Genomic DNA, 23,345 nt, shown 5'->3' on the forward strand with positions numbered 1-23,345 from the left:
GGCAAAGATACACTAGACATAGAGCTGCACAAGAAATGGAAGAAATAAATCAAAGTCCACTAGAACTAAAGTTCATGGGGCAGAACCATGACAGATGTTAGTGTCTATTGTGAACTAATCGGGCATATTGCAGATGGCAGTTTTTTTTTAGTTTTTTTTTTAATAAAAGACATGAATGTCCAATTCAGAATCTGTTTGATCTATTAATGCAGTGTGGTGCAACATCATGACGTTACATAACAGGATGCACAAACACTTTCATTGTGAATACAGGATACGCCGTCCTATGATCAGTTCTTCTTAACCTTCTACCTCTGGATTAGAAAAATATCCTACGCTGAAGTCAAGCATCTGGAGACATTTGAATGAATGAATGCTAAACATCTGTCAAATATACAGTCAAACTATCAGTATTCCTTCTTGGTTTTTATTGTTTATTTGTGAGTTATTACCAAGTTTTCACAATTGTTTCCGGTATACTGCAAAACAACAAACAATGGTAACCCACTAGAGAAAGAAGTATGTAATGCAATACAGTATATATAAAGAAATCTCCTTGATTTCAACTGCTTTAGATTTTTAAAATCCCATAATACCTGTTGCGGTTTGCCTGGCAGTGCATCACCCAGAGAACAGTCAGCCTGCCACCAACAGGTCAGTCGAACAGGCTGGTGTTTGGTGCTTAAAACCACAAATATATAGTATATTCTTACACAACGTGGCGGAAAAAAAGGGATCTGTAACAATAGTAATTTACATGATTGTTCTTTTTTTTAACATTTTCACTAACTTTAGTTTTCTGGTTGGCTGTTTCCATAGCAACCCCTGGTGCGTCTAAGAGGCGGAGCCATGATCGGCGAGGGGCGAGTGGAGGTGTTGAAGAACGGCGAGTGGGGAACAGTGTGTGACGACAACTGGAACAACCGAGCTGCCACCGTGGTGTGTCGAGAGCTCGGATTTGGAAGCGCCAAAGAAGCCCTGACTGGTGCCCGGATGGGACAAGGTAGGGTCCACGGATTAGTAACTCGACTGTGTAGGGTGCTACACTGATATCAAGTTAGAATTAAATTGTAATGACAATTTATTAAAAGAATTGAGGAAGGGGTCCTACAAATCATAATTTAAGTGCATGGTTGATTTTTTTATTTACAATATAATACTTATATTCTTAAACGTATTTATCAATGTAGTGATTATATTTCAAATGGAATTTTACAGTGCAGTGAATTTTCAAGTTTTTTTAATATGTTAAAAAAGTGGAATTAATGTTAAGTTACTTGTTAAACACAGAAAATATTCAGTGTAGACTGATATCGTCTGGGCCAATGCAGCTATGTAATAATAAGTTTATTATTAAGTATTAAGTTAATAATAGTTTCTCTTTTACACAAGGAGTTCAGGACATAACTCTGGCACAAATGGAAGACATCCTTATAAAAAAAGAATACGTTACAGGTTTATTTAAAATAACGTTCACCTGATACATTTTTGTATTATAACCAAACAAGGGTCATAATCCCAGCTCAAGGTCCATTTACAGTAATCACATCAAACACATTCTGGTGACACAATCCTGACTCCAAACACTAAGACATGGGAGACCACAGTCACAACGAACAGGTGGACGCTAGCAGAATTTGGTTTTCTCGACATTTCACATTTACAGCACTATCGTCCAAGCGCAGCGTCAAATAAAACCTCAGTCCCAGCTGTGACAATGAAAGGTGTGGACTGAAACCGGAGACCTCCACCTCCACTTTATTTGCCCTCTGTATCACCACCCTTCTGTGTCCCACTTCAGTCAGTCTAGACCTTGAGTCAGAACACGAATGTACGGAGTGGCCCATTCATGTTCACACTTTGACTTGAGACCTGATTCTGCGAAATGCAATCTACCTCAGGATTATAAGAAGCATATGTTGGTTGGAATACGTTAGTCTTCTCCTCTGCTTTGTCCAGACATCAAAACACGAGAGTGAACAAAATGTTCCAGCAAAGAAAAAAAACAGACTTTATGGGTTTCAGAGGAGGAATTCTAAGTTGGAGAGTCCACGAGGTTATTTGAGGGATTTTTCTTATTTTTATGAGCTGACCTCTGCATCAAAAATGGTACCACACATTTAGACTAGAAATAGATGATTGCGTTTGCTTTCAGAAGTCAGTGAGAGTCAGAGTGGATTTAGCAAGATTGTCAAAGAAAGTGGAAAAAGGTTTTCTTTTTTATTAAACTATATACTGTATATACTGATTTACTGTTTATATGTGTGTATTGTTTATCTTTTTTCAGTGCGCTTCACAAATAGAGATTTTCAGTGTCATGCAATTGAAAAATTCAATATTTTATTCATTTAATCCATTGCAATCATCTGTCAAATACGGAAACTGGCTGTGTGTTCTCTTCCTGTTGTGAACTTATTTTTCTCCAATGGCTCCCAGCCCATCTCAGTCTCGGAGCTCTAGAGACATTCCTGCTCAGTCACATGGGAAGAAAACTTGCATGGACGGAGTACTCACACATGTTATTGTGGAAACTCCTCTACACTTTTTTTTAATTTTTTTTATTTTTCAGACCTCAAGTGTCTCATTTTCATTTGACATAGCCGAGTGCTTGTTTCCTTTGGTTTTTAATTCTTGGCAAAACAGAATGAAATCTTACATCTGTCTTTGGACAGAGCCGTTCAAACAAAACAATCAGACTGGCGACGGAATTGGTGTTTCCTAAAATGATTGTGCAATCCAAAATTAGAAATGTATTCTTTCCAGTAATGGAAATAGATGACGCTTCATCTTCTTCCACAGTTAATTTTCTGTTCAATTATGAACATGGTGAAAACCCCAGCCGTTTTTAGTCATTGTAAGTGTTGACGTATGTTCAACTGAATGAAAACATTCAACGTGCCTGGTTTGTTTCCCTGTAGGGATCGGCCCGGTCCACATGAATGAGGTGGAGTGCTCTGGGTTTGAAAAGTCGCTGACTGAGTGCCACTTCAACCGCGAGTCGGTGGGCTGCAGCCACGAGGAAGACGCAGCTGTCAGGTGTAATGTTCCTGCCATGGGCTTCCAGAAGAGAGTGAGTCCATCAACCATACAAAACATGAACAGCATTTTATATTTTTATAGCTCTGCAAGACGCGTCTCTCTGTCTCTGTCCTCAGCTTCGGTTAAATGGTGGCCGTAACCCCTATGAGGGTCGTGTGGAGGTCCTGGCAGAGAAGAATGGCTCTCTGGTGTGGGGCACAGTGTGCAGTGACAGCTGGGGGACCATGGAGGCCATGGTGGTGTGCAGGCAGCTGGGCTTGGGCTTTGCAAGCCACGCTTTCCAGGTAAGATCCGGCAATCAAATCATAATAATAATCAAAATCTATTCGATATTACTGTTAATTTATTGTTATTTACACTAATAAAAAATTGCTCCTTAAGTAACCTGTGCTCTATGTGTGGGAATTGGCCACTGTGATGTTATTGAGGATGCACAAGATCAATCTGGCCCTGCAGAACCTTTAACAGTTAGCAAGATGAATAGTGAAACTTTCATCCCAGCCAACTCACACAGTAGTGATACACATAGTTAACTTATGACATTTTAAATACGTTTATCATCAATACAGGACATGGCATTATTCATGTTTGACAAAATAATCTCGGGTCAAAGGTGCATTTGATGGCAGCAATAGCATGTCAGGACAGAGAGTTTCCAGCGTGGTGTCATTTTGAGTTTGCATCCACATTATCTTTATGTTTGTGCACAATGTCAGGTTATTGTTAAGTATTAGTCAGCTTACCTAATCGACTAGGATAAATTGATAAATTGGAAAGAAAGTCACACTCACACATGCTTTTTTCAACTTTCCTTTCCACAGTATCGTGCCTCTGAAACAAAGTTGTGTCTGTTTGTAGCTGAAGAAGTTAATCTGTGTAATTAGATACTTGGAGATGGCTTTAAACTTAAATGTGTAGAAGACAATATGAATAACATGTGTGGTAAGAATGAGCTTAAAAAATCAGTCTTGCAGTTCTACACATTTTAATGTGTGTGTGTTTGCGTGTCAGTGGGGGCCATGAACACTCACTCGGACAAGCTTTAGCTTTATTGATCCCACAGGGCAAAATAAAGATGTTGCTCGCTTAGAAACATTAAAAACACACCGTCAGCACAGACAGCGGGTCAGGCATGTTAGACCTATGACACATACGTGTGGAAAGCTCCTCAGCAGGAGTGGTGGGGAAAGCCTTGACTTCTTGTTTGAAGTCTAGTGGACCCTCCAACAGTTAGGCGTGTGGCGACACTTTGCAGCGTCACAGTCCTGTCATGATCACCTTTCCCTCTTGCTTTTTAATGGAGACCCCCAGTGCTCCCCTCTATATCATGAGGTGGGAGGCCGGTACAAGTAAAGACCCCCGTCGCGTTAAGTCAGAAGCCAGTGTGGCATTCTTGGCTTAACAGTGTTTATGAGCCTGGAAAGTATGTGTGAATCATGGGGATGTCTGCAGGCGTAGGCTGTTCATCTCACTCAGCTGTGTTTGGGACAATTACGTGCAATGAACTTCTAATGGAGCAACGTGTAAACATGTCATCATGTGCTTGTGCTCAGTGCTGGAGCAGCCACCCTCTCCAGTCGAGTGTTTTCCTTCACTGATCCAGCATCTGAAAGCAAATGTCTTGTACTTATTAGTTAGTAGTTATTGCACCTTATTAAAGAGTATTTCTGTGCCAAGTCAAATAATCTGGTCAACGTATCATAGTCACACGTGTCTTTGACACCACATACTGTGAGTTGCCATTGCGTAAGTGTTCTCGTGTTAACGGCAGGTTTAGGGGTGATAAATGTCTGTTCTTTGTTGTCATAGCGGAGCAGGGAAACCGTTCGCACAGAGACTCTTTCCTGTCCGACCTTTAAATGCTTCTGCAGGCAAATCCCACCAGCAGATGGAACAAATGACACAGAGTCTAAAACTATACTGCTGAATGTCTGTCCGTCTCTTCAACCCACCAGCGAGTACTCCCACGTCCATATCCCTCAGCTCAGTTTCTGTCCCATGATTCCTCCACTTCCTTGAAAGATGGTGGAAAGTATGAGTTTCCTTAACGCTTTCCCTGTGGTTTGCAAAATGCGGACAACAGGGCACCCCACGCTCTCTGTGTGTGTGTGTGTGTGTGTGTGTGTGTGTGTGTGTGTGTGTGTGTGTGTGTGTGTGTGTGTGTGTGTGTGTGTGTGTGTGTGTGTGTGTGTGTGTGTGTGTGTGTGTGTGTGTGTGTGTGTGTGTGAGAGTGCGTGCGTGCGTGCGTGCGTGCGTGCGTGCGTGCGTGCGTGCGTGCGTGCGTATGATAGCCATTTTGATTAGATTTGCCTTGTGGGACAACTGGGATGACGTGTCTGCAAATTAAACACAGGAGGAAAAACTAAGATAATGTTTTGGTTAAGAACCGTCCCACATAGATCTTCTTTTTCAAAAACTGTTTAAGCAGCACAATCCTCGTCTGCCTATTTCCGGCTGGCTTTAGCACAAATAGATGAAATAATGTTAAAGAGCTGTGGAGTTGCTTTTCTTTCCCAACTGTACGCTAAACATGAATCTACAGCGTGCAGGCAGATAACATAGCTTAGCACAAAGACTGGAAACAGGTGGAAACTGCTAGCCCCACTCTGTCAGAAGGTAACTAAATCTCGCCCATGTATTATGTTTACTACACGAGCGGCACAGAGCCAGGTTACACTTCAGTTTTTGTATGGGTTAAACAAATCAGACATTCCGATTAGGGCGCGTTAGATGGGTTTTTGGTTGCTGGACTTAGATTTTCTAATGCTTGTGTTGAGATAAGATAACCAGCTGCTGGCTCCAGCTTTATGCCATTAACTGTTCCTTTCAAGTCCGCAACGATTAGGACGTGAGGAGCTTGCAATTTCCTGATTATCATTCATCTCTCTCTTTTCTGCGCTTCTCTGTATTCAGGAAACATGGTACTGGGAAGGAGACTCCTCGGCTGATGCAGTGGTGATGAGTGGAGTGAGATGTTCAGGAACTGAGCTGACTCTGGATCAGTGTCTGCATCATGGGAAACACGTCCACTGTCCCAAAGGAGGTGGACGCTTGGCTGCCGGGGTCTCGTGTACTCTGAGTAAGAAACCGCAGAATACAAATACCTCATACATGTAGAATATTACAAAGTCTAATTACAAGAGGTACATTTTTGGGGGGTTAAACAAACAAATGGACTCGGAAAAAATGAATTGAAATGAATTGAAATCTCCCTCCCAGCGGCCCCTGACCTGGTTCTCAGCGCGCAGGCTGTGGAGCAGACCACATACCTGGAGGACAGGCCCATGTACGCTCTGCAGTGTGCCCATGAGGAGCACTGTCTCTCCAGCAGCGCTGACAACGCCGACTCCAGCTCCTACCGCCGCCTCCTCCGCTTCTCCTCCCAGATCCACAACAACGGCCTGTCAGACTTCAGGCCGCGGGCCGCTCACCATTCCTGGATTTGGCATGAATGTCACAGGTGAGACCTCTAGGAGCCCTGCAGATTATAGTTTACTTAAGCATTATACCCCTCCTATGAACCAATCAGATCGCTTGATTTGAGCTACCCGTTTTATAATGCTGCTCTTATGACTGCATGAAACTTGCTCTGTTCAAATGATCGAGTGATTGCACTGGGTAAATATTGTTCATGCTGAATGGTAAATGTCAAAGTTTAATAATACCAAAAGGCATCTTTTAAGAGGACATATATTTTTGTCTTTTAAACAATTTCACATAATTAATTACCAACATCTAACTGTCCTGATAATATCTCCATCCCTCTGACAGTTCCCCCTGTACTTCCACTGCTGATTGGAGTCGTACGTGGATTTGAGTATGTCATAGGGAAGCTAAAAGTAGGTATCTATAGGGGATGGTTACACATTTTTACTATATATTTTTTTGTCTTTGTCCTTCTCAGACATTACCATAGTATGGAGGTTTTCACCCACTATGACCTGCTGAGTCTGAACGGCACTAAAGTGGCACAGGGACACAAAGCCAGCTTCTGTCTCGAGGACACGCATTGTGACGAGGGTAAAGACAGACACCTTCCTTCCTTTCCTCTTTCATTTCATCACAACTGTGGCTTTGAATTGTGCAAATGTGTAGAATTGTGCTACTGAGTTCTGGATTCACTTGCTTTTCTTTCCTTGTATAATACAGTGGGAACATTGCTCAAATTCTAATATTGTTAATTTATGATTTGATGAAAGTTTCTTGGCAGGACAGAACACCTCAATAAAAAACTGCTCTCAATGCTGACAGGTATCCAGAAGAGGTACGAATGTGCAAACTTCGGTGCACAAGGAATCACAGTTGGCTGCTGGGATACCTATAGACATGATATAGATTGTCAGTGGGTCGACATCACGGATGTGAAGCCCGGCGACTACATCTTCCAGGTCAGTCCGTTGGCCGTGTGGGATACGGCACATCTGCTGCTGGAAAGATCATCTCATCTCCAGCCATTGTGGTCTTACAGACCAAACAAACACTTTCCGTGCCTCTGCATTTGCCTTCACTTGGCGTTCAGTCAGTAAACGCTTACTCAACAAGAAGGGGTTGTTAGAGGACAGGGGGTTGTCTCATGGACTCTGCAGCTGCTGCAGGAATTGAATTTACAAACTTCACTCAAGTTCATCTTTGCGAAGCAGTTGCATCTATTCAACTTTTTGATTTTCAGACAATCACTAAACCTGCATCATTTGGGTAAACATTCCTCAGTCATGTCTAACATCTTTTTTTTCTCTCCCCAGGTTGTGATTAACCCCAACTACGAGGTTGCAGAGTCAGATTACACCAACAACATCATGAAATGCCGCTCTCGGTACGACGGACAAAGGATATGGATGTACAACTGTCGTACAGGTGAGACATTTATTTTACAAGATTCTTAATCCTTTCGGTTTAGGTTTAAAACATATTAATTCGTTTTTACAATATTTACCTGGTGTAGATGCAAACATACTAAAGGTTAATATAGTTAAGTGTGGCATTGATGTTGGAAACATTCTTTTGAATGATCTTGGTCCATGACGTCATCACGTGACCTCTGCTGATTTGGCAGCTGCACGTTCACTCTCCTGTTCTAGCACATCCCAAAGGTGCTGAGCAAAATTCAGCTCGAGACGAGGGAGGAGAGCGATGTTCATGAAACTAGCGACATCTTGCTGGAAGTAGACAATTGGAAGATGGTAAACTGTAGCCATGAAGGGAAGCACAAGGTCCGCAGCATTTCTCAGATAGACTTATATTAGACAATAAATGCTTGGTATTAAAGGCAAGAGAAAACATTCTCCACACCGTTACACCAGCACCACCAGCTTTGACTGCTGTAACAAGGCAGGTTGGCTCCATGAATTCTGACCCCACCATCTGCAGCCTCAGCAGAAATCCAGATTCATCAGACCAGGCCACATTTTTCCAGACATCAGCCGTTGAGTTTCGGTGAGTTTGTGCCCACTGCAGCCTCAGTTTTGTTCCTGGCCGACACAAGTGGAACCCGATGTGGTCCTTTTCTGCTCACCACAGTAGTAAAGAGTGGTTATCTGAGCTATCGTAGTCTTTCCGTTAGCTCCGACCAATCTGACCGTTTCTCCTGCCTCGTAATCGTCTGATAGGAAAATGGCATTAATGAGCAGGTGAACGGGGGTTCCTCATAAAGTGCTTGGTGAACGTGTATGTTTATTTTACAACACCGAAACATCGTCTGTACAATATATTAAGTTAAAACAATGTATAGTTTTCATAGTTTCAAGGAAATTGTGCCGCATTTAATGCTACAATCAAGTCTTCTCTTCCCTGAAATTCCACAATAAGAGACAATAAGTAACTGCCATAGTGATGCAAAGTCCTGTCAAACTCAAATCAGACACAAAAGATCATTTCAGGGAAACGGCCCGTTTCAATTTGAAAAAAAAATAACACCCTTCTTTTACTAAATACAAACAAAAAGCATGTATGTACACCCCTCGCAGAAGATGAATGTTGAGTCAGTGGAAAAATTAGTTAAATAATCATTACAGAAACATCAACAGAGGGCTGAACATTCAAGCTTCCAATTGACAAACTTACCAGTTAGAAACTTATTAAATCAGTTACATGGTGTAAGAAACAGCGTCAACTCTTTGCATCTGAGGCAACAATACCAAGGTAGGTTGGTTTTTTTTTCTATTTAGATGAATAAAAAAAATATCAAGAACTGAACATCTTATAAGTTGTATACAAAAATAAAACATTTTAAAATGAACTAAAAAATTAGAAGTCCAGTATAACGTTGCTTGTTAAATAAGTTTTTCTCTTAAATACTGACTTTTGGAAACAATTATTACGTGTTTTTATCACTGATCTGCTCCCATTGACGAATCTACATTACATTTGTCATAAAAAAAAATATGTAACTGCAGCACACAACGTGATAGATTTCTTCAACCAATCCTGAGAATTAATCTGTGGAGAAATTCGACATGAAGTTAGACAAGAATTGCTACTTGTACAGAATAATGTGACCAATCCTGGATGACCTGGGCCAGAAGTAAACAAAAAAAAACAACACTGCCTGGAAACACACATGCAATCAAATCAGAACAAGTGTTGGAGCATCTCAAGTGTCTTGTCAGTTGCTTGAAATCTGGACTATTTCATACTTCATTGGTTCTTCAACGCTGATCCATCATCGTCTTGTTGTTAGTGAGCAGTGAACGACAGGAAACACTACAATAATGTCCAAGGGTCAGGGGTCAGGTTGATTCAGTTTCATTCTCACTGGCCCTTGAGCAGGGCGGATGTTGGTGATGCGGGGCACTGAAGCGGACATACGGTGGTGGACGGTAGTCATACTCAGGACGTCAGCGGGTTGTGATCACTGTCGAGCCTCTTCAGCAGCCGACATCTGCTGGACCTTTCTGGAGAATACGACGACAAATCAAAACATGGCACACAATAAACAACTTCCAAAAGTTGCTAGATTTATTTTAATATGTTTGGCTCCACTGTCAGTGAATAAAAAGGATTTTCTACTTCTTAATTCATCACATCGAGGGGTGGGCAGGTAATGTCAAAAGTGGTGTGGATTCAGTGTTTGATTTGGATTGTGTTACATGATCCTGCTCCTGATCCCCTCTCCCCTGTCTGACCTAACAGGTGGCACACTGAGTTCAGAAACAGAAGAACTGTTCCCTGGATTGTTCACCAACCAGATTTCACACAGGTAGAAACCGAGATGGACGACAAGGACGGACGGACGGACGGACATTAGTGAAGCAAATATTAATAATTGACAACCACTAGAGGGGGCTGTGCAGCTTTGCTTCCTTGCAGAGGTGCTGAATTAATGTTGAGCTCAGGGCTCAACTGGTACAAAGGACAATGACTAAATGGGAAGAAAAAAAAAAGACCTGCTTGCTTACTAAATGTATAACCAGCTGTACAAAAATGTTCTTATCTCGTGTGTCTTGCCAATCGTTGTTAGTGAGATGTAGCTTTTGACCTGGTGCTTAATGAGAGAGACATCAGGGAGGATTGCAGCCAAATAATTTATTTTGAATGAACTGTGCCAAACAGTTCAAGGCCAAAGTGTCCAGGATTTGGGGAAAAGCCTCAAACGAAAAAACCCTTTAGACGAGACGTTGAGTTTGCTTGGGATGGATGAAAACAGTCTGCTGCTAAATCTGGTGCTACATGTGGTTTGAAATCTTACACTATATGTTAGTTTTCTCTAAAACAGATGAACTCAAACTGGTGTATCAATCACATTAGCTTCTGCAATATTGGACTGTTAGAGGGCTTCACGAGAAACCAAAAATAAGTGCAGTACATGATAGTTGTACTGTATTGTACTCCAGAGCAAAAAGGCACAGTTTTACGGCAACAACACAGATGACAAGACAAATGACTCCTGTTTCCAAAAGAGCTGTATTGAACTTTCTACAAATAATGACAACTTGTTACCACAACTGCAATATGGGCAAGTGAAAGTTGGATTGTCAAGAGCCACTCTGCTGAATACAGCAGATTTATTTATGCCAACAGTCGCTTGGATTTGTTTCATGCAGTATTTCTGACAATGTGTGAAGATTTACAGTCACAAATATAAGTCATAGTTAAGCTGAGAGGGAAAGTGCTTTTTGCTTGTTCACCACATACTTGAGTTCACTTTTGAAAAATGTTTTATTTATTGTCTTTTTTTCCTTGGTTGTTACAGTAGACATACATTCTCACCTTCATGAAATGCACATCCCCTCAGCTTATTTTTCACTTTTGTTAAATTATTACCATCAGGGACTATGATGACATTGTGGATGCACTGTAACATCCACACACGTGTGTGAAAATGACTTGTTGTAAATGATTCTTTTTTTATGTAGAGAATTCAATGACCCCTCTTTTTATAAGGGTACTTGTTAGTTGTTGCCTGACCGTTTTTATTTTGTATGCATGAGTGAATGTGGAAAAGCATTAAATCTTTTGAAATAAAAGTGGTAAAAGCAGATCCATATTTAAGTGAACCTCATTATGATGTTCAAAGATTTAAATGGTTTTAATGATGTGTGATCAGTCTATACAGAGCTACTTCTTCTGATCACTAGCAATCAAATCACCATAGTGGTTAGAGTTAGACTAAGCAATAACACAGTGTTTCTTGAGTAAATGTGACAAAAATCCAAGCATGCGGTTACTTAAAAAAAACCCTCCCAAAATCGTAAAGTGTCTAATTTTTTCCCTGTTTGAGAAAATCGCAGCCACAGTGGCACACAGGCTGACATTCATGTCACCAAAGAAGGAATTCGTTTTCAGCAGCTACTGTCAAAGCCAGTGTTAGCAGTGTGAACTTATAATGCCTAAGATTTAGTGGCTTGCATTGGTTTGTTCACCTGTACATGCCGACGGTGTAAGCACTTCTCTTCAGTACCGCGGCACTCTGCCCCGTCCCTGCAGCCCCAGAGCTCTGGTCACCATCCGCTTGGCGACAGCACTGTCGGTCCTGGGACGTTCCTTCACTGGCTGGATAAACTCTGGAGGAAAGCACAGCAACAATCGTCTGTTCGTCATACAGTGTTGAAACAAAAACCACTTCCCAGACTAAATATTAGACTCCACTAAGTGGCAAACCCAACATGATGTCACCCAGTGGTTTGGAAAATGTCCTTTTGAAGCCACGAGTTTGGTATTTTGGTTTTGTTTAGACCGCTTGTGAGCATATTTGGACGTGAGGGTGGAGCTGGGGAGAGGCGAGGGGGTGGGTCTGTCTGAAAGCGAGAATACTGCTCAACCACCTACACCTGCACCCATTTGATGGTGTTAGCCGTCAATCACACGGTATCCACGCCCCAACGCACCCAGTGCTTTTAAATCTATTTGACAGGAAATGGGGCCATAATCTACAAAATGAACATCATGCAGTAGTGAAAAAAACTTGGAACTACAGATTCAGACCATAAACTTCCCAGGAAAATGTTTACTGACGTTATAAATCAAGTGAGACGTAGTCATTTGCTCATAAACTTCTATAAAAACAGACTTCACCCTCTGCCGGTCGTTTGAGAGAATTCAAGTTTCAGGCGCTACAGCCTGGAGTCCACATCCATTTTTATACGCAGTCGATGGTCAGCACAGAAGGTAAAAACAATATAGCTTAAAATAATACATGGGTCAGGGAAGTGAATCTGCTACCTGCTCGTCGAAGGGCTTTGCCTTTGGCTTTTTTACTCCCTTCAGCCAGTGCTCGTGCCTTCAGCAGTGGGTGGCAGATGGAGAGGGCTTGGAGAGCTGCATGTGACACAAGACAGAGCACTACATATTAGCACATCTTCAGTCATGTACATAAGCTCCTCAAACCCACCTGAGGGAGTTTATACCTTCTGACTCATTGGAAAAAACCCCAAGGGCGTGTGTGTTGTCCACCCACTTGATCTTCATTCCACCATCACTGAGGTACACAGGAGAACAGCATTTTATTGACTAGATCAAGTGTCTGGGATAATATAAACAAAATATTAAAGGGGTGTTTTTATCCTCCATGTATTGATCACAGCATTTTGTTGCAGAATAAATACATAAGAAAAACATGATTCTCTTGCGTAAGAATGAGGAAACTTATATTCATGCGACTAAGAGGCTAAAATACAAACTGGCGTGAAGAGGATGAGGATCTAAACTCCCTGCTCTCACCTGTAGTCTGTGAAGGCATCCAGCAGGTCATCCGTTTTGAAAATAGGCGGGAAGTCATAGATCTCGATCACGTGACGAAACTCGTCTTGGTTGACGCAAACATTCTCATAAATAGAGTAGTCGTTGTGGACGAGCTCGATGGAAAAAGACACGGCCTCTTTCAGATGTGCCTTGATCTGACGGGAGAAACAAATATAAATTAAATGTGGCCTCAAAGAGAAGATGAAAACAATATTAATACATGTAATATATAGAGATAATTTTCCCCACTTATTTCTCCATACAAAAACATGCTAACTTACCTCTTCAGTTACATCATCAGCATCTGTGCTGGTGTCTTCTATCTGGGCGCTGCATGACACATTAGTAAGGTCGTCTTTGTCCTTTACGTCATCCTCCAGGGTCATGTCAGTGAAGCAAGACACAGTCTGCTCCCAGACAAGGGGCTCGGCCTCATGCGACTCCAGCACCATCTTTTGTTTCTCACCCAGAGGACAAAGTGCTGAACTGTCTTCTCTGTGGTTGGGGATAGCGTCCGCCACACTGGGGAATGATTCTTGTCTGGATGTGGATGAGGGCTTAGTGTCTTCTGTAGTTTCGTTGGAGGAGCGAGAGTCAGGTGAACTGGTGATGCAGCTGCAGCTGCGAGAGGCAGGGCTTGGCGACTCTTCATGCATTGCGGGTCCTTCTGAGTTTTGCAGGGACAGCCTCTCCCGAGCAGCTCGTGGCATGTAAAGAGGTTTGTCTGGCCTCTTAAGCCCTCGGCTTCGTGATGGTATTGAAGGTTTAGGCTTAGCAAGGCCGTCCATCTCCTCCCTACATCTTACAGCCTCTTCACACAAGCTGTTGTTGCTCTCCAAGTCACCGTCTTCCTCAAACTCACCCCTACAGAAAAGCCAACAAAACCCCACATTGTTATTAAAACCTTGAATTCATTATAAACTACTTGTATCAGTTCAAATTTAAAGGTGCTATATGAAAGCTGTTGCTTTCGCTACATGACCAATGTAAGCATTAAAAGCAGTTTACTTCAGTCATTGTTGCGTTTACAAGACAAGAGGTTAGAATACACCCTCTGGTCAGTCTTTATCCTTTCAGGTTGGACTGGGAGCAGACTGGACGCTACAGTGACTCACTGTCAAAAAGTAGCATTACCAGATTACTTAGCATGCTAATTTCAGTGGAAGAAAAGGGTTAAAAACAGAGGCAAAACCAGATTTAACACAGGCATAACATAGCCCTAACCCTTTCTATCTCTGGAGAAAGGAATCAACTCTAGACTGAGTTTGACAGCTGGTCAATGCTGGCAAAAACTTGCACAACGCACCTTAAATGTCCATTGTTGGCTGCAATGTGTCCTGCACCAGAGAAACCAGCTGTGTTCTTGATGTATTCAATAATTAACATCACACCTGGTCAGAACTAGGCATTTTCTCTTACTTTTAAAATGCATAGAATGGTTAAGTGTTAAAAACCCTTAAACACAGAATTAAGTTTGGTAAACGTTGAGCCTGTGAGCTACTATTCCTACACTTTGTACCTGAGCTCAGAGTGGAGGACCGCCACCCTGCGACACCAGCTTTCTCCCACCGAGAAGGTGGTGAGCTCTGGCAGTTCTTCTATGGTCTTGTGAATCAGGTACCGCAGTCTGCTCGGTAGACACGGGAACAGGAGCACACTGGAAGAACACAGGGGGCAACAGAGATGTTAGAGGGCAATACGTACTTTAAACAGTGTTAAAGCAACTCTATTTTTGATTACATCTATCTGGCATTGAGGCTTTAATATCGTTGCATGTAATATCTTATTGGGTTATTTTTCCTGCTGAGTTGAGCAGAAGCAAAAGAACCAATCTAGCAGATCTTTATGAATTCAAACTTAAAATCCACCTAATGGGATGGGGTTTTAAACTTTTACAGCCTTTTTGTTATTTACTTCACTTTGTAGAATAAAGTGCAGGAAGGAAGTCTTCCCCACTCCAGTCCTCACATCTGGTCTGAGGAGCAGTTGTACATTTGAGAAGAGATGCAAGTCACTGAGGGCTGCTTTTGCAGGAAAACTGTGAAAGTGGTGATTAGTTCTGATATTGTTGTGGGTGAGATACCTCTTATTTTCCATAAATGACACAGTGATGGTCGTAATATGCATCACCTCTAATGAAAGAGCAGCAAGTCAAGCACAGACACGATGCTCGACCGCACAACGGGTTTCCCGTCAAGAGTAAATTATGCTTTATTCCAAAACAAGAAACCCACATTTAACTTTCCCCCTCTGTGCAACTTGTCTCACCCCGTGAAGTTCAGTGACAAGACTAAAGTCCCCAGATATGTATGATTGTGATGCAGAGGAAGCTGTCAAATTAAATGATGGGTTCTTAAAAGAAATGTGCACCTGTTGTGTGATCTATATAGAAACTGTAACTGAGGTTACAGCGATCAGAAACATGAGCCCAGTGGAACACTGAACACAACTGGTCGGGTCGACTGCTGTGAGTCTCTTACCTGTCGCGGCTGCTCTTCTGTTGGTATGTTTCCAGATCGTCCATGACCAGATGCACGAACTCATTTTCTTGCTTCGGGAGATAAATGCCATCGAAACAAGGAAACGCCAGGGTGGACAGAGGAGTTAACTTCTACTGACCTCACTGGCTGTAACGAAATCAAAACAAATGTCGAAATCAATCCAACTTTAGCCAAAGGTAAAGTCACTGTGACCCGTGCGCCAGTGTGTTTCCAATATGCGTCAAATAAACAATGTGTTTAAAATCCCTGTGTTAGTCAAAGCGAGGTAGAACTGGAGGCTGCAGGTTGTGTTGTTGTCATTTCCTAAACCGCGCGTGAAAACATGCCGTCCGCGTCAGTCCACCGGAAGTGAGTGCATGCTTGTAGTAAGTGGACAGTTCTTACCCTCGTGGCGTGTCAGGTGTGTTACTGTGACCTGGGTGTGTTACGTGAGACACTGAAGCCACAGGAGCGTCGGAGACTGCGGACACAGTCACAGACATAAGCGGCTGGGCAGCTAGTTAGCACCTTCCAGTCACCGGAAGCAGATGTTTTCCGTCACGGGCAGCAAGATATCCGGTCTGACTTCTTCACAATAAAAGTCCAACAAATGTACCCCTCCTCAAAAGAAAGGGAAAAATAATAGACAATGTGTATTTCATTAAAAAAAATGTAACCTAGAACAGAAATGTTCAGCAACAAAACATACTTAAAGACCAAAAGTAAAACTACTCATTATTGCTGTTGTGTTAATATTATTGTGTGTAATAAAACATCTTGAAAAAAGGTTAATATCTTAATTTTGTTATATTTACTAATAGCAATTGGAAACAATCTTTCACCACACTAAACGCTTATTTGGTTTGCAATGTAAATACATAGATAAAATTTCTATTTATATGTTTGGCTTGTAACAAGAAAGAAAAAGCCAGGTTGCTGTGCTAGAATTGTGAAAAAAATTAAATCTAATTTCAGGGTAAACTGGAGCAAATACATTTGGATTAAAGTTTTTTTTACTTCATTGTAAATAGTTCACATCAGAGTTTTGTGTCCTACTACATGAATGATTTCTTGATTATACTTTGTATTGCTTATCAGAATCGGCAACACAACTAAAATTGACAAAAAAATAGAGTAATTAATTAATTAAGAGTACATTTTCCTCCCAAATTTAGTAAAGTGTAAGTATAAAGTGGCAGAAGATAGAAATACTCCAGGAAGGTACCTCAAATTTGTAAGTAGTACAGTATTTGAGTAAATGTGTTAGTTACATTCCTCCAATGCACATGTACTCTGATATTTGAAATAAGGTCAAACGTGGGGAGCTTTAGAGATTTCAGGAAAAGAACGTTTATTTAGACAAAACAGAAGAATATTTGTAAGAAAAGTAGACTGGTCGTATCAAACACCAACTACAGCAATCATCTGTGGAAATTCAAAGTGTTTAAGGTTCTTGTGGTGTTTGGTGACAATGACAGAGGGGATGACATTCACAATATAGTGACTCTTAGGAGGAATGTGTAACAGGACTGCTGATATGATTTAGAAGATTTAGTGCGATGACATAGCAGACTGACACTTTTCATAATGTATTAGGTTGCGTTATTGTTTTATGACTGACTTATCAACAGTAAACATGCTCCATCTATGATGTCACAAAATCTCCAGTCCAGAACTTCCACTGTGTTTCACAAGACAAGAGCCCCCAGCAAAGACAACAACCAGTGTTTTAATACTGTGGCATACAACAGGATTTAGTTTTACAGAAATCTCAGCTTTTACCTATTTCTGTGACAACTCTTAGCAAAAACTTGATATTTGACTTTAAACAATTTGCAAAACAATACACAGGTCAAATCCCTCATGATTACCATTGTCAAAAAGTGGCATTTAACACAATGGCACGATTCATAGAGACTCATCATGAACAAGTAGGATATCATTTATACATTATAGTATTTGGAGAGTAAAAAAAAAAAGTTCGTCAGGCTCTGTGCCTCAGCACACTCTATTTGAAAATAAAATAATAGAAACTACATTAAAGTGCCATTACTCGGCTTTCAATACATAGTATCTAAAGTTTAGGGGTTCAAGCAAATTTGGACAGATACAAATGAGGTCAAACAAAACCATGTTTAACATTTTATGGGAAATCCGTTGCTTGTTGCGGTTTCCCCTCTTTTTCAGCATGAATTAACGTTGAACCAACACACAGCTTTCCAAGAAACATTTAGCAGCTAAGTCTAAGATTACTTTGGAACTCCTGCAATTTGGCCTTTGGTCGCTGTATCTCCCACAAATTTATTTCTATATTGACAAAAACATTACATTCAACATACCTACTCAAATTAAAGCTGGGACTTGGCACGTCAATGCAGTACTGGTTATTTTATTTCAAACTGAATGTGCTGAAGCACAGAGCCTGAGGAGCAAAAATAACAAAACGTTCATACAGACTGGACAGTACATTATCTTGTATATAAAAACACATTAAGAAACTTAAGGATAGGCAGTAGAGTACTTATAAATAACAAATGAGAAGCAGGTCAAGAGTATATACATCCATTCAGGCGAAGCAGATATCTGAGTATGTGCTTCCAGACAGATGAAGAGTATCTGGTCAGTCATTAGTCTAAACAAAGAGTAAAGAAAAATGAATAAAATCATTTTGAGAATAAACAAAAGGTTAGAGTTAATTGAGTTTTCAGTGTTGTCAAGTCATCCTAGTAACTAAATTTCAGTTATCATCATGCTATGGAATTACAGGTGGTCAGAAATCTTTTTTTATTCCATCATGAAATTCTGATTTCTCATAGAGCAAGAGTGTCATTTATTGGAGCTCCCAAGATTCTCCCAGTGAATCCGACTCTTCATTTTAAATGTGTCTATGACTTGCAACATACCGCATGATCCTTTATCTTCCAGAGCCAACACTTCTGTCTTCAAAGATGGTGATTTCAACCTGGAAGATAAAAAGTTAAGGAAGACGTGCAATTCTGCGGGGGCACATTTTCTTAATCTGCTTTTCTTGGTGGACACAAAGATGTACCATCTATGTTTACTTTTGCTTATAGAATTATTGTGTCATTACAAGCTGTGGAAATTAGGCCCACTTTAAACTTAAAAATGAATAAATTTGATCAAAAATCTGCCAGGCGAAGGATACAACTCTGAGGCCTCGCTCAATGGGGTCAGTGAGCAGCAAGCCCCTGGGGGCATATATCTTCTCGTTCTGGTCCTTTATGAACCTGGCAATCTTCTTCAACATCTGTACAGACAAAGGCAGATACACACTCAGAGAGTATCACACAACTGTAACATATACAGTGACATTTAGATCAGTCCAACCCCACGAAGGGACAAAAAAACACTTGAAGCACTTTTACCTTTTCATAGTGTGTTTCCATACAGAGGAAGATTGTGTATGCAGTGAGACACGCCAGGCAGCCCTCCAAGTACGACTTCCCCCCTAGTTTCTCTGCCTCTGCATACAGGTTGTTTAAAGTCTGGATGGTCTCCTCAAACTGCTGCTTATCAAGCTGAACACACACACACACACACACACGAACGTAGATTAAAGGCATATTCCACAAGTCCTCAGTCAACAATGAACACATCCATGTACACACTGTGCATCACACCCTTGAGTCCAGTTCAGAGGGGAACTTGGTCTGGAACCTGCAGGTGGTCCCTGAGCCGTAGTCCCTCTGGACGAACACCTTGGAGGAGACAGCTGGCTGCTGGAGGTCCTGTAAGCTGTGGGTCTGATCGAGTTAACCAAAAATGAATATGACTCTTTTTTTGAGGAATATTATTTGTCCGATAGGCTGAAACTGTGGCACCTTTGGTAAAACCAGCTAACGCTTAGCTCAATAAGGATACGAACCAGTATCCTCTAGCCACACAGGCTCGCGTTTTATCATTAAGATAATCACAACCAAGACATTTAATCCATGTCCCTATATACTTCTGATCCAATGACAATCAGAACGTAATGTGATACTGCAGGGAATTATGCATTGAATACCACGGTGTTTAGAACATGGGGTGACGTTAGCTAGCGTTAGCTAACAACGCGTTAGCTTACGTTTGCTGACACGTCAAAGCCGCTGGAAAGTACGGTAATGTGAGCCTTCATCTCGACACGAATCAACGTCAGTACGATAATCTAGACGGCCGACCGCATGTTAGTCTGTAAATTAATAAAAACCCCAGAATAAACGCTTTACCTCCGCCATGGTGGACTCTTCCTCCAATTACTAACCCACGAGTTCCGGTCTATTACTTTCACAATAAAAGTTCATTTAGAAAGGATATATTCGTGGGTGAATTGCAATTACATGAATAACAGAATGTTTTCCATTACTCTTCTAGCTGTTCAGTTTCATTCTCTACATCAGGAACTGATATACGTTAACATAGGCATCCAGACCCATAAACTCATCTCTACATTGGTTTCCATGTGCATTCTTTATGTAGGAAAACACATGAGGTACAATGTACTTTGATATCATAAAGCTAATCATGCCAGCTATTATTGCTGTGCAGCCTTCCTAAATTATAAACACTTAAGTCCTCATCCTTAAAGTGAAATCATCAACACTGAAGCTCCAGCCTTTATTCTGAAGGCTGCTTTAGTCAGACACATGATATCAATATGGAAGTGCATCACCATATCCAACTTACGGCAAGGAAATTCAAACAACAAAAGGGGAGTTTTGGATTTTTTTATTGAATCATGGTTTTGTTTGAGTCAAATGTGGTTCCATTCGCTGTTTTGTTTTAGTCGAACAGACCAAAGCCCATGTCATCATCAGACTCTTCAGACTCTTCCTTAACCTCCTCCTTAGCAGCAGCAGCTGGAGCTGCAGCCTCAGCAGCTGCTGCAGGTGCTGCTACAGCAGCAAAAGCAGACGGGTCAGCAAGGAATGCCTTGACCTGTGAAGACAAAGGGTATAACATTACTAAGTGGAATCTGGTTATACAAAATATTCTCATAAAAATCTTTATTTAAAGCTCAAAAGGTTGTCTGAAACCAAGGAACCCTGACTTACTAATGCTCTTTGCAAGGTGATTAACACTGAAACCCAGCCTGCAGGTAAAATAATGGCAAGATTTGCATACCTTGTCTGCCAGGGGGAAGGAGTAGTCTGTCTCCACAGCAATAGCCAAGACTCTCTTGTAACCATTGATGATGGTGTGGGGGACAGAGGCCAAGGTAGGGTAGCCGATCTCCAGACACACGCTAGCGATGTTCCTCACGCCCTAAATAAAATTACATGTTAAATTTTACAGCAATGGATGGGCCATGTGAATTTAGGTTACAAAATTAATTTCTTTAGAAGAGCACTGCATCTCACCTCCAGGAATCTGGCATGCAGGGACTCCTCTGTGATGTCAAGCACTTCAGGGCTGTAAACGCTGCCGTTGTCATACACCTGCTGGATGTTGAGTCCGTAGGAGAAGGGCGAGATGTTCAGCATGTTGAGCAGTGTGGCCTCGCTGGCACCGACCTTGTCGCCCGTCTTGATCAGACCGACGTCACTCTGGAAGAGAGAAATTCTGTTTGATAATGATGCAAACAATTACATATTTTCTGCTTCCTTAAATGTCATTCAACAATTCATGGGCATTGACTTTAATACAATATGAGGGAGGTAGTCCGACACACCAAGCAAACATTCCAACCATGTTTTCAAACTCACCAAGATTTCAATGGTTCCCCTAGAGATCTTGGTGGTGATACCCAGAGCCTGGAAGAAAGAGGTCTTCTCAGGACCCAGACCGGTGTTCTGGGCAGGCACAGTCACATCACAGGGGGCGATGGCTCCAGCACGGGCAGCTGCAGGTACCTGGGGTAATGACAGAAACAGTTTAGTTTATCACTTAGCTAGGGAAGATTTGAACATGGCTGTATGAAGCTCCATGGAAAGTTAAATGCATTGTCTGAAACCATACGTGCCTGGTAGTCAAAAGGTGCTGACAAACAGGTATAGCGAGGAAACAAGTGACTGTTTGCAGGGGGAACGACAACACAGTACTGCACAAGCTGTATTGTAACTTATCCTGCACATAGACAGTGTCTGAATATCAGTGTTTAAATGCACCCATCAACTAGATTCTCCTGAATAAGTCTTTAAATAACAAATTCATTAACTTTAATAACAATTGATCCCACTTAAATGAAGATTTTGTTTTTAATTTATGTTTATCTACATACAAATGCTTCCCTTATACTGACAAATCTAGGGCCAATAGTTTTGTGGGAAACATCAAAGTGCATCAGACTAGTCGTCTACACCATACAGTAGTAGCCAGGATTCTATTCAAACGTTTACCTTGTTTTCCAGCAGCAGGTCCCGGATTTCGGCCAGATCCTCCTTGGTGAAGACAAAGCCCACATTTCCTTTAATGTGGGGCAGGAGCCTGTCAAATTAATGGATCAATTGTTAATTATGCAGACAGGGCATAATTTTTAAACTTTACAGAAAGTGTTTTGTGTCTGAAACCATGCGTCCCTGGTTGCCGGAGGTGATTTAGGCAGACAGGGATAGCTGGAAACAGGTTATTGTTTGCAGGGGGAACGACAGCACCGCACCAAACAAGCTGCACTGTAACTTATCCTGCTATGTAAAAACTTATGGCTTGAAGGAGCCAAAGTAAAGGGGATTGTGAACTCACTTCTCCAGGGCCGGGTTGTTCTCCAGGTGGCCACGGATGGCTTTGCGCATCATGGTGTTTTTACCCATCAGCACCACAGCCTTTCCACGCAGGGACAGACGGATGGTCTGCATCTGCTTGGAGCCGACATTGTCTGCCCCCACGATGAAGCATTTTGGAAAGTCATCCAGAAGTTGCTACAAATCGAGGGCACAGCACATCAGCAGACAAATCTAAACACAAGAAATCATATACAATATAATTAAAGTTACGATTGACTTGTATGTGTGGTTAAAGACGTGAGAACACGGGCTCGTTTGTGTCCAGGTCATACTCACGATGATTTTGATGAAGTAGTTGGACTTCCACGTGGCCCTGTCTTCCCTGGGCATCTTTGCAGTGCTACCAAGGATCGCTGAACAGCTGGTTTAAAGACAAGGTAGTACCTGTAAAGAACGAAAACGTTACTATCGTACTTCAGAACGTAAAACTTCATTCTTTTTAGTGTACAGCGTGACATGTGGCCGACTGCTAGCATTAGCAGGCTAACAGTAGGCTAGTCAGACTGAAACAGGGCCGCACTCGATCCAAGTCGCACCACCACCACACTTCACCCGTACAAGTGCGGGCCTGTTTGAGCATAGATAACATGTCAATGTGTGCTATAAAAGTTGATAAAATTAAACTCAAAGTTAGAATAGTGTAATTTCACCAGCCATTACTTCCCCCCCGTTCAACAAGGACAATGAGAACGGCCTTACCTTTCAAGAGGGTCGCGTGAAAGAGAGAGAACAAGATGGTGGACGTCGGACATATATATACTGTGTAACGACCAATCACAGGAGAGTTGTGGGCGACAGCTTTGCGACTATTGGGTGATTTTATTGTCAGTCACAGCCAGATAAGAGGATCGCAACGTGATTGGTTGTGCACTCTTCTTCGTCGTTTTTAATGGCGACTGGCAACCAGCGTAACAGATGCATCATCGTC

General features: G+C 41.7%; 4 protein-coding genes and 1 non-coding gene across 7 annotated transcripts in view; 1 reads left to right on the forward strand and 4 right to left on the reverse strand.

Annotated features, from left to right (window-relative positions):
• Positions 1 to 11,515, forward strand: part of loxl2a (lysyl oxidase-like 2a) — a 28,790-nt gene extending 17,275 nt beyond the window's left edge. Inside the window, exons 6-14 of the mRNA XM_035631128.2 lie at positions 820 to 1,003; positions 2,919 to 3,070; positions 3,156 to 3,323; positions 5,953 to 6,118; positions 6,259 to 6,499; positions 6,944 to 7,059; positions 7,291 to 7,427; positions 7,782 to 7,893; positions 10,168 to 11,515. Of these exons, the coding sequence (XP_035487021.2) occupies positions 820 to 1,003; positions 2,919 to 3,070; positions 3,156 to 3,323; positions 5,953 to 6,118; positions 6,259 to 6,499; positions 6,944 to 7,059; positions 7,291 to 7,427; positions 7,782 to 7,893; positions 10,168 to 10,238 (1,347 nt within the window). The 3' untranslated portion in view covers positions 10,239 to 11,515. The remainder of the gene's footprint in view (positions 1 to 819; positions 1,004 to 2,918; positions 3,071 to 3,155; positions 3,324 to 5,952; positions 6,119 to 6,258; positions 6,500 to 6,943; positions 7,060 to 7,290; positions 7,428 to 7,781; positions 7,894 to 10,167) is intronic.
• On the reverse strand, positions 8,678 to 16,259 carry r3hcc1 (R3H domain and coiled-coil containing 1). Of its 2 annotated transcripts, none has more exons than XM_035631131.2 (9): positions 16,101 to 16,259; positions 15,696 to 15,842; positions 14,735 to 14,872; positions 13,497 to 14,079; positions 13,195 to 13,370; positions 12,882 to 12,952; positions 12,697 to 12,792; positions 11,898 to 12,038; positions 8,678 to 9,925 (listed from the first exon to the last, which is right to left on the reverse strand). In XM_035631131.2, the coding sequence occupies exons 2-8, from the start codon at positions 15,737 to 15,739 to the stop codon at positions 11,929 to 11,931; spliced, it is 1,218 nt and encodes a 405-aa protein (XP_035487024.1). In that variant the 5' UTR covers positions 15,740 to 15,842; positions 16,101 to 16,259; the 3' UTR covers positions 8,678 to 9,925; positions 11,898 to 11,928. The 2 variants fall into 2 exon arrangements, with proteins under 2 accessions (XP_035487024.1, XP_035487023.1); XM_035631130.2 differs by having other exon boundaries at positions 8,678 to 9,929.
• Positions 16,260 to 17,021: 762 nt separating this feature from the next.
• On the reverse strand, positions 17,022 to 20,046 carry golga7 (golgin A7). The gene is made up of 6 exons (XM_035631137.2): positions 19,925 to 20,046; positions 19,337 to 19,459; positions 19,082 to 19,234; positions 18,862 to 18,963; positions 18,599 to 18,657; positions 17,022 to 18,327 (listed from the first exon to the last, which is right to left on the reverse strand). The coding sequence occupies exons 1-5, from the start codon at positions 19,931 to 19,933 to the stop codon at positions 18,610 to 18,612; spliced, it is 435 nt and encodes a 144-aa protein (XP_035487030.2). The 5' UTR covers positions 19,934 to 20,046; the 3' UTR covers positions 17,022 to 18,327; positions 18,599 to 18,609.
• A 362-nt stretch (positions 20,047 to 20,408) lies between these two features.
• rplp0 (ribosomal protein, large, P0) lies at positions 20,409 to 23,246 on the reverse strand. Of its 2 annotated transcripts, none has more exons than XM_035631133.1 (8): positions 23,117 to 23,246; positions 22,694 to 22,801; positions 22,377 to 22,552; positions 22,034 to 22,121; positions 21,401 to 21,547; positions 21,056 to 21,241; positions 20,820 to 20,960; positions 20,409 to 20,633 (listed from the first exon to the last, which is right to left on the reverse strand). In XM_035631133.1, exons 2-8 carry the CDS (start codon positions 22,745 to 22,747, stop codon positions 20,478 to 20,480), a joined length of 948 nt encoding a protein of 315 aa, XP_035487026.1. In that variant the 5' UTR covers positions 22,748 to 22,801; positions 23,117 to 23,246; the 3' UTR covers positions 20,409 to 20,477. The 2 variants fall into 2 exon arrangements, with proteins under 2 accessions (XP_035487026.1, XP_035487027.1); XM_035631134.1 differs by having other exon boundaries at positions 22,377 to 22,588; positions 23,117 to 23,134.
• Positions 21,638 to 21,767, reverse strand: LOC118310162. The gene has a single exon (XR_004793748.1). It is a non-coding gene; the product is annotated as a small nucleolar RNA SNORA63 (small nucleolar RNA).
• Positions 23,247 to 23,345: the final 99 nt, after the last annotated feature.

This window comes from Scophthalmus maximus, chromosome 6, assembly GCF_022379125.1.
Source record: "Scophthalmus maximus strain ysfricsl-2021 chromosome 6, ASM2237912v1, whole genome shotgun sequence".
NCBI lineage: Eukaryota > Metazoa > Chordata > Actinopteri > Pleuronectiformes > Scophthalmidae > Scophthalmus > Scophthalmus maximus.

Excerpts from the sequence above, each read along its gene's own strand:
- rplp0 (XM_035631133.1), bottom strand. The coding sequence starts at position 22,747 with ATGCCCAGGGAAGACAGGGCCACGTGGAAGTCCAACTACTTCATCAAA. Across the intron at positions 21,548-22,033 it reads ACCTGCTGCTGGAAAACAAG|GTACCTGCAGCTGCCCGTGC; the intron begins GTAAACGTTTGA and ends TCATTACCCCAG. Across the intron at positions 20,961-21,055 it reads TGCATGCCAGATTCCTGGAG|GGCGTGAGGAACATCGCTAG; the intron begins GTGAGATGCAGT and ends AATTTTATTTAG.
- r3hcc1 (XM_035631131.2), bottom strand. The coding sequence starts at position 15,739 with ATGGACGATCTGGAAACATACCAACAGAAGAGCAGCCGCGACAG. Across the intron at positions 14,873-15,695 it reads CAGAAGAGCAGCCGCGACAG|TGTGCTCCTGTTCCCGTGTC; the intron begins GTAAGAGACTCA and ends GTGTTCTTCCAG. Across the intron at positions 12,953-13,194 it reads GATGCCTTCACAGACTACAG|TGATGGTGGAATGAAGATCA; the intron begins GTGAGAGCAGGG and ends TGTGTACCTCAG.
- golga7 (XM_035631137.2), bottom strand. Across the intron at positions 19,235-19,336 it reads CCTCTGAACTGGACTCAAGG|CTTGATAAGCAGCAGTTTGA; the intron begins GTGTGATGCACA and ends GTGTGTGTTCAG. Across the intron at positions 18,964-19,081 it reads TGGAAACACACTATGAAAAG|ATGTTGAAGAAGATTGCCAG; the intron begins GTAAAAGTGCTT and ends TTGTCTGTACAG.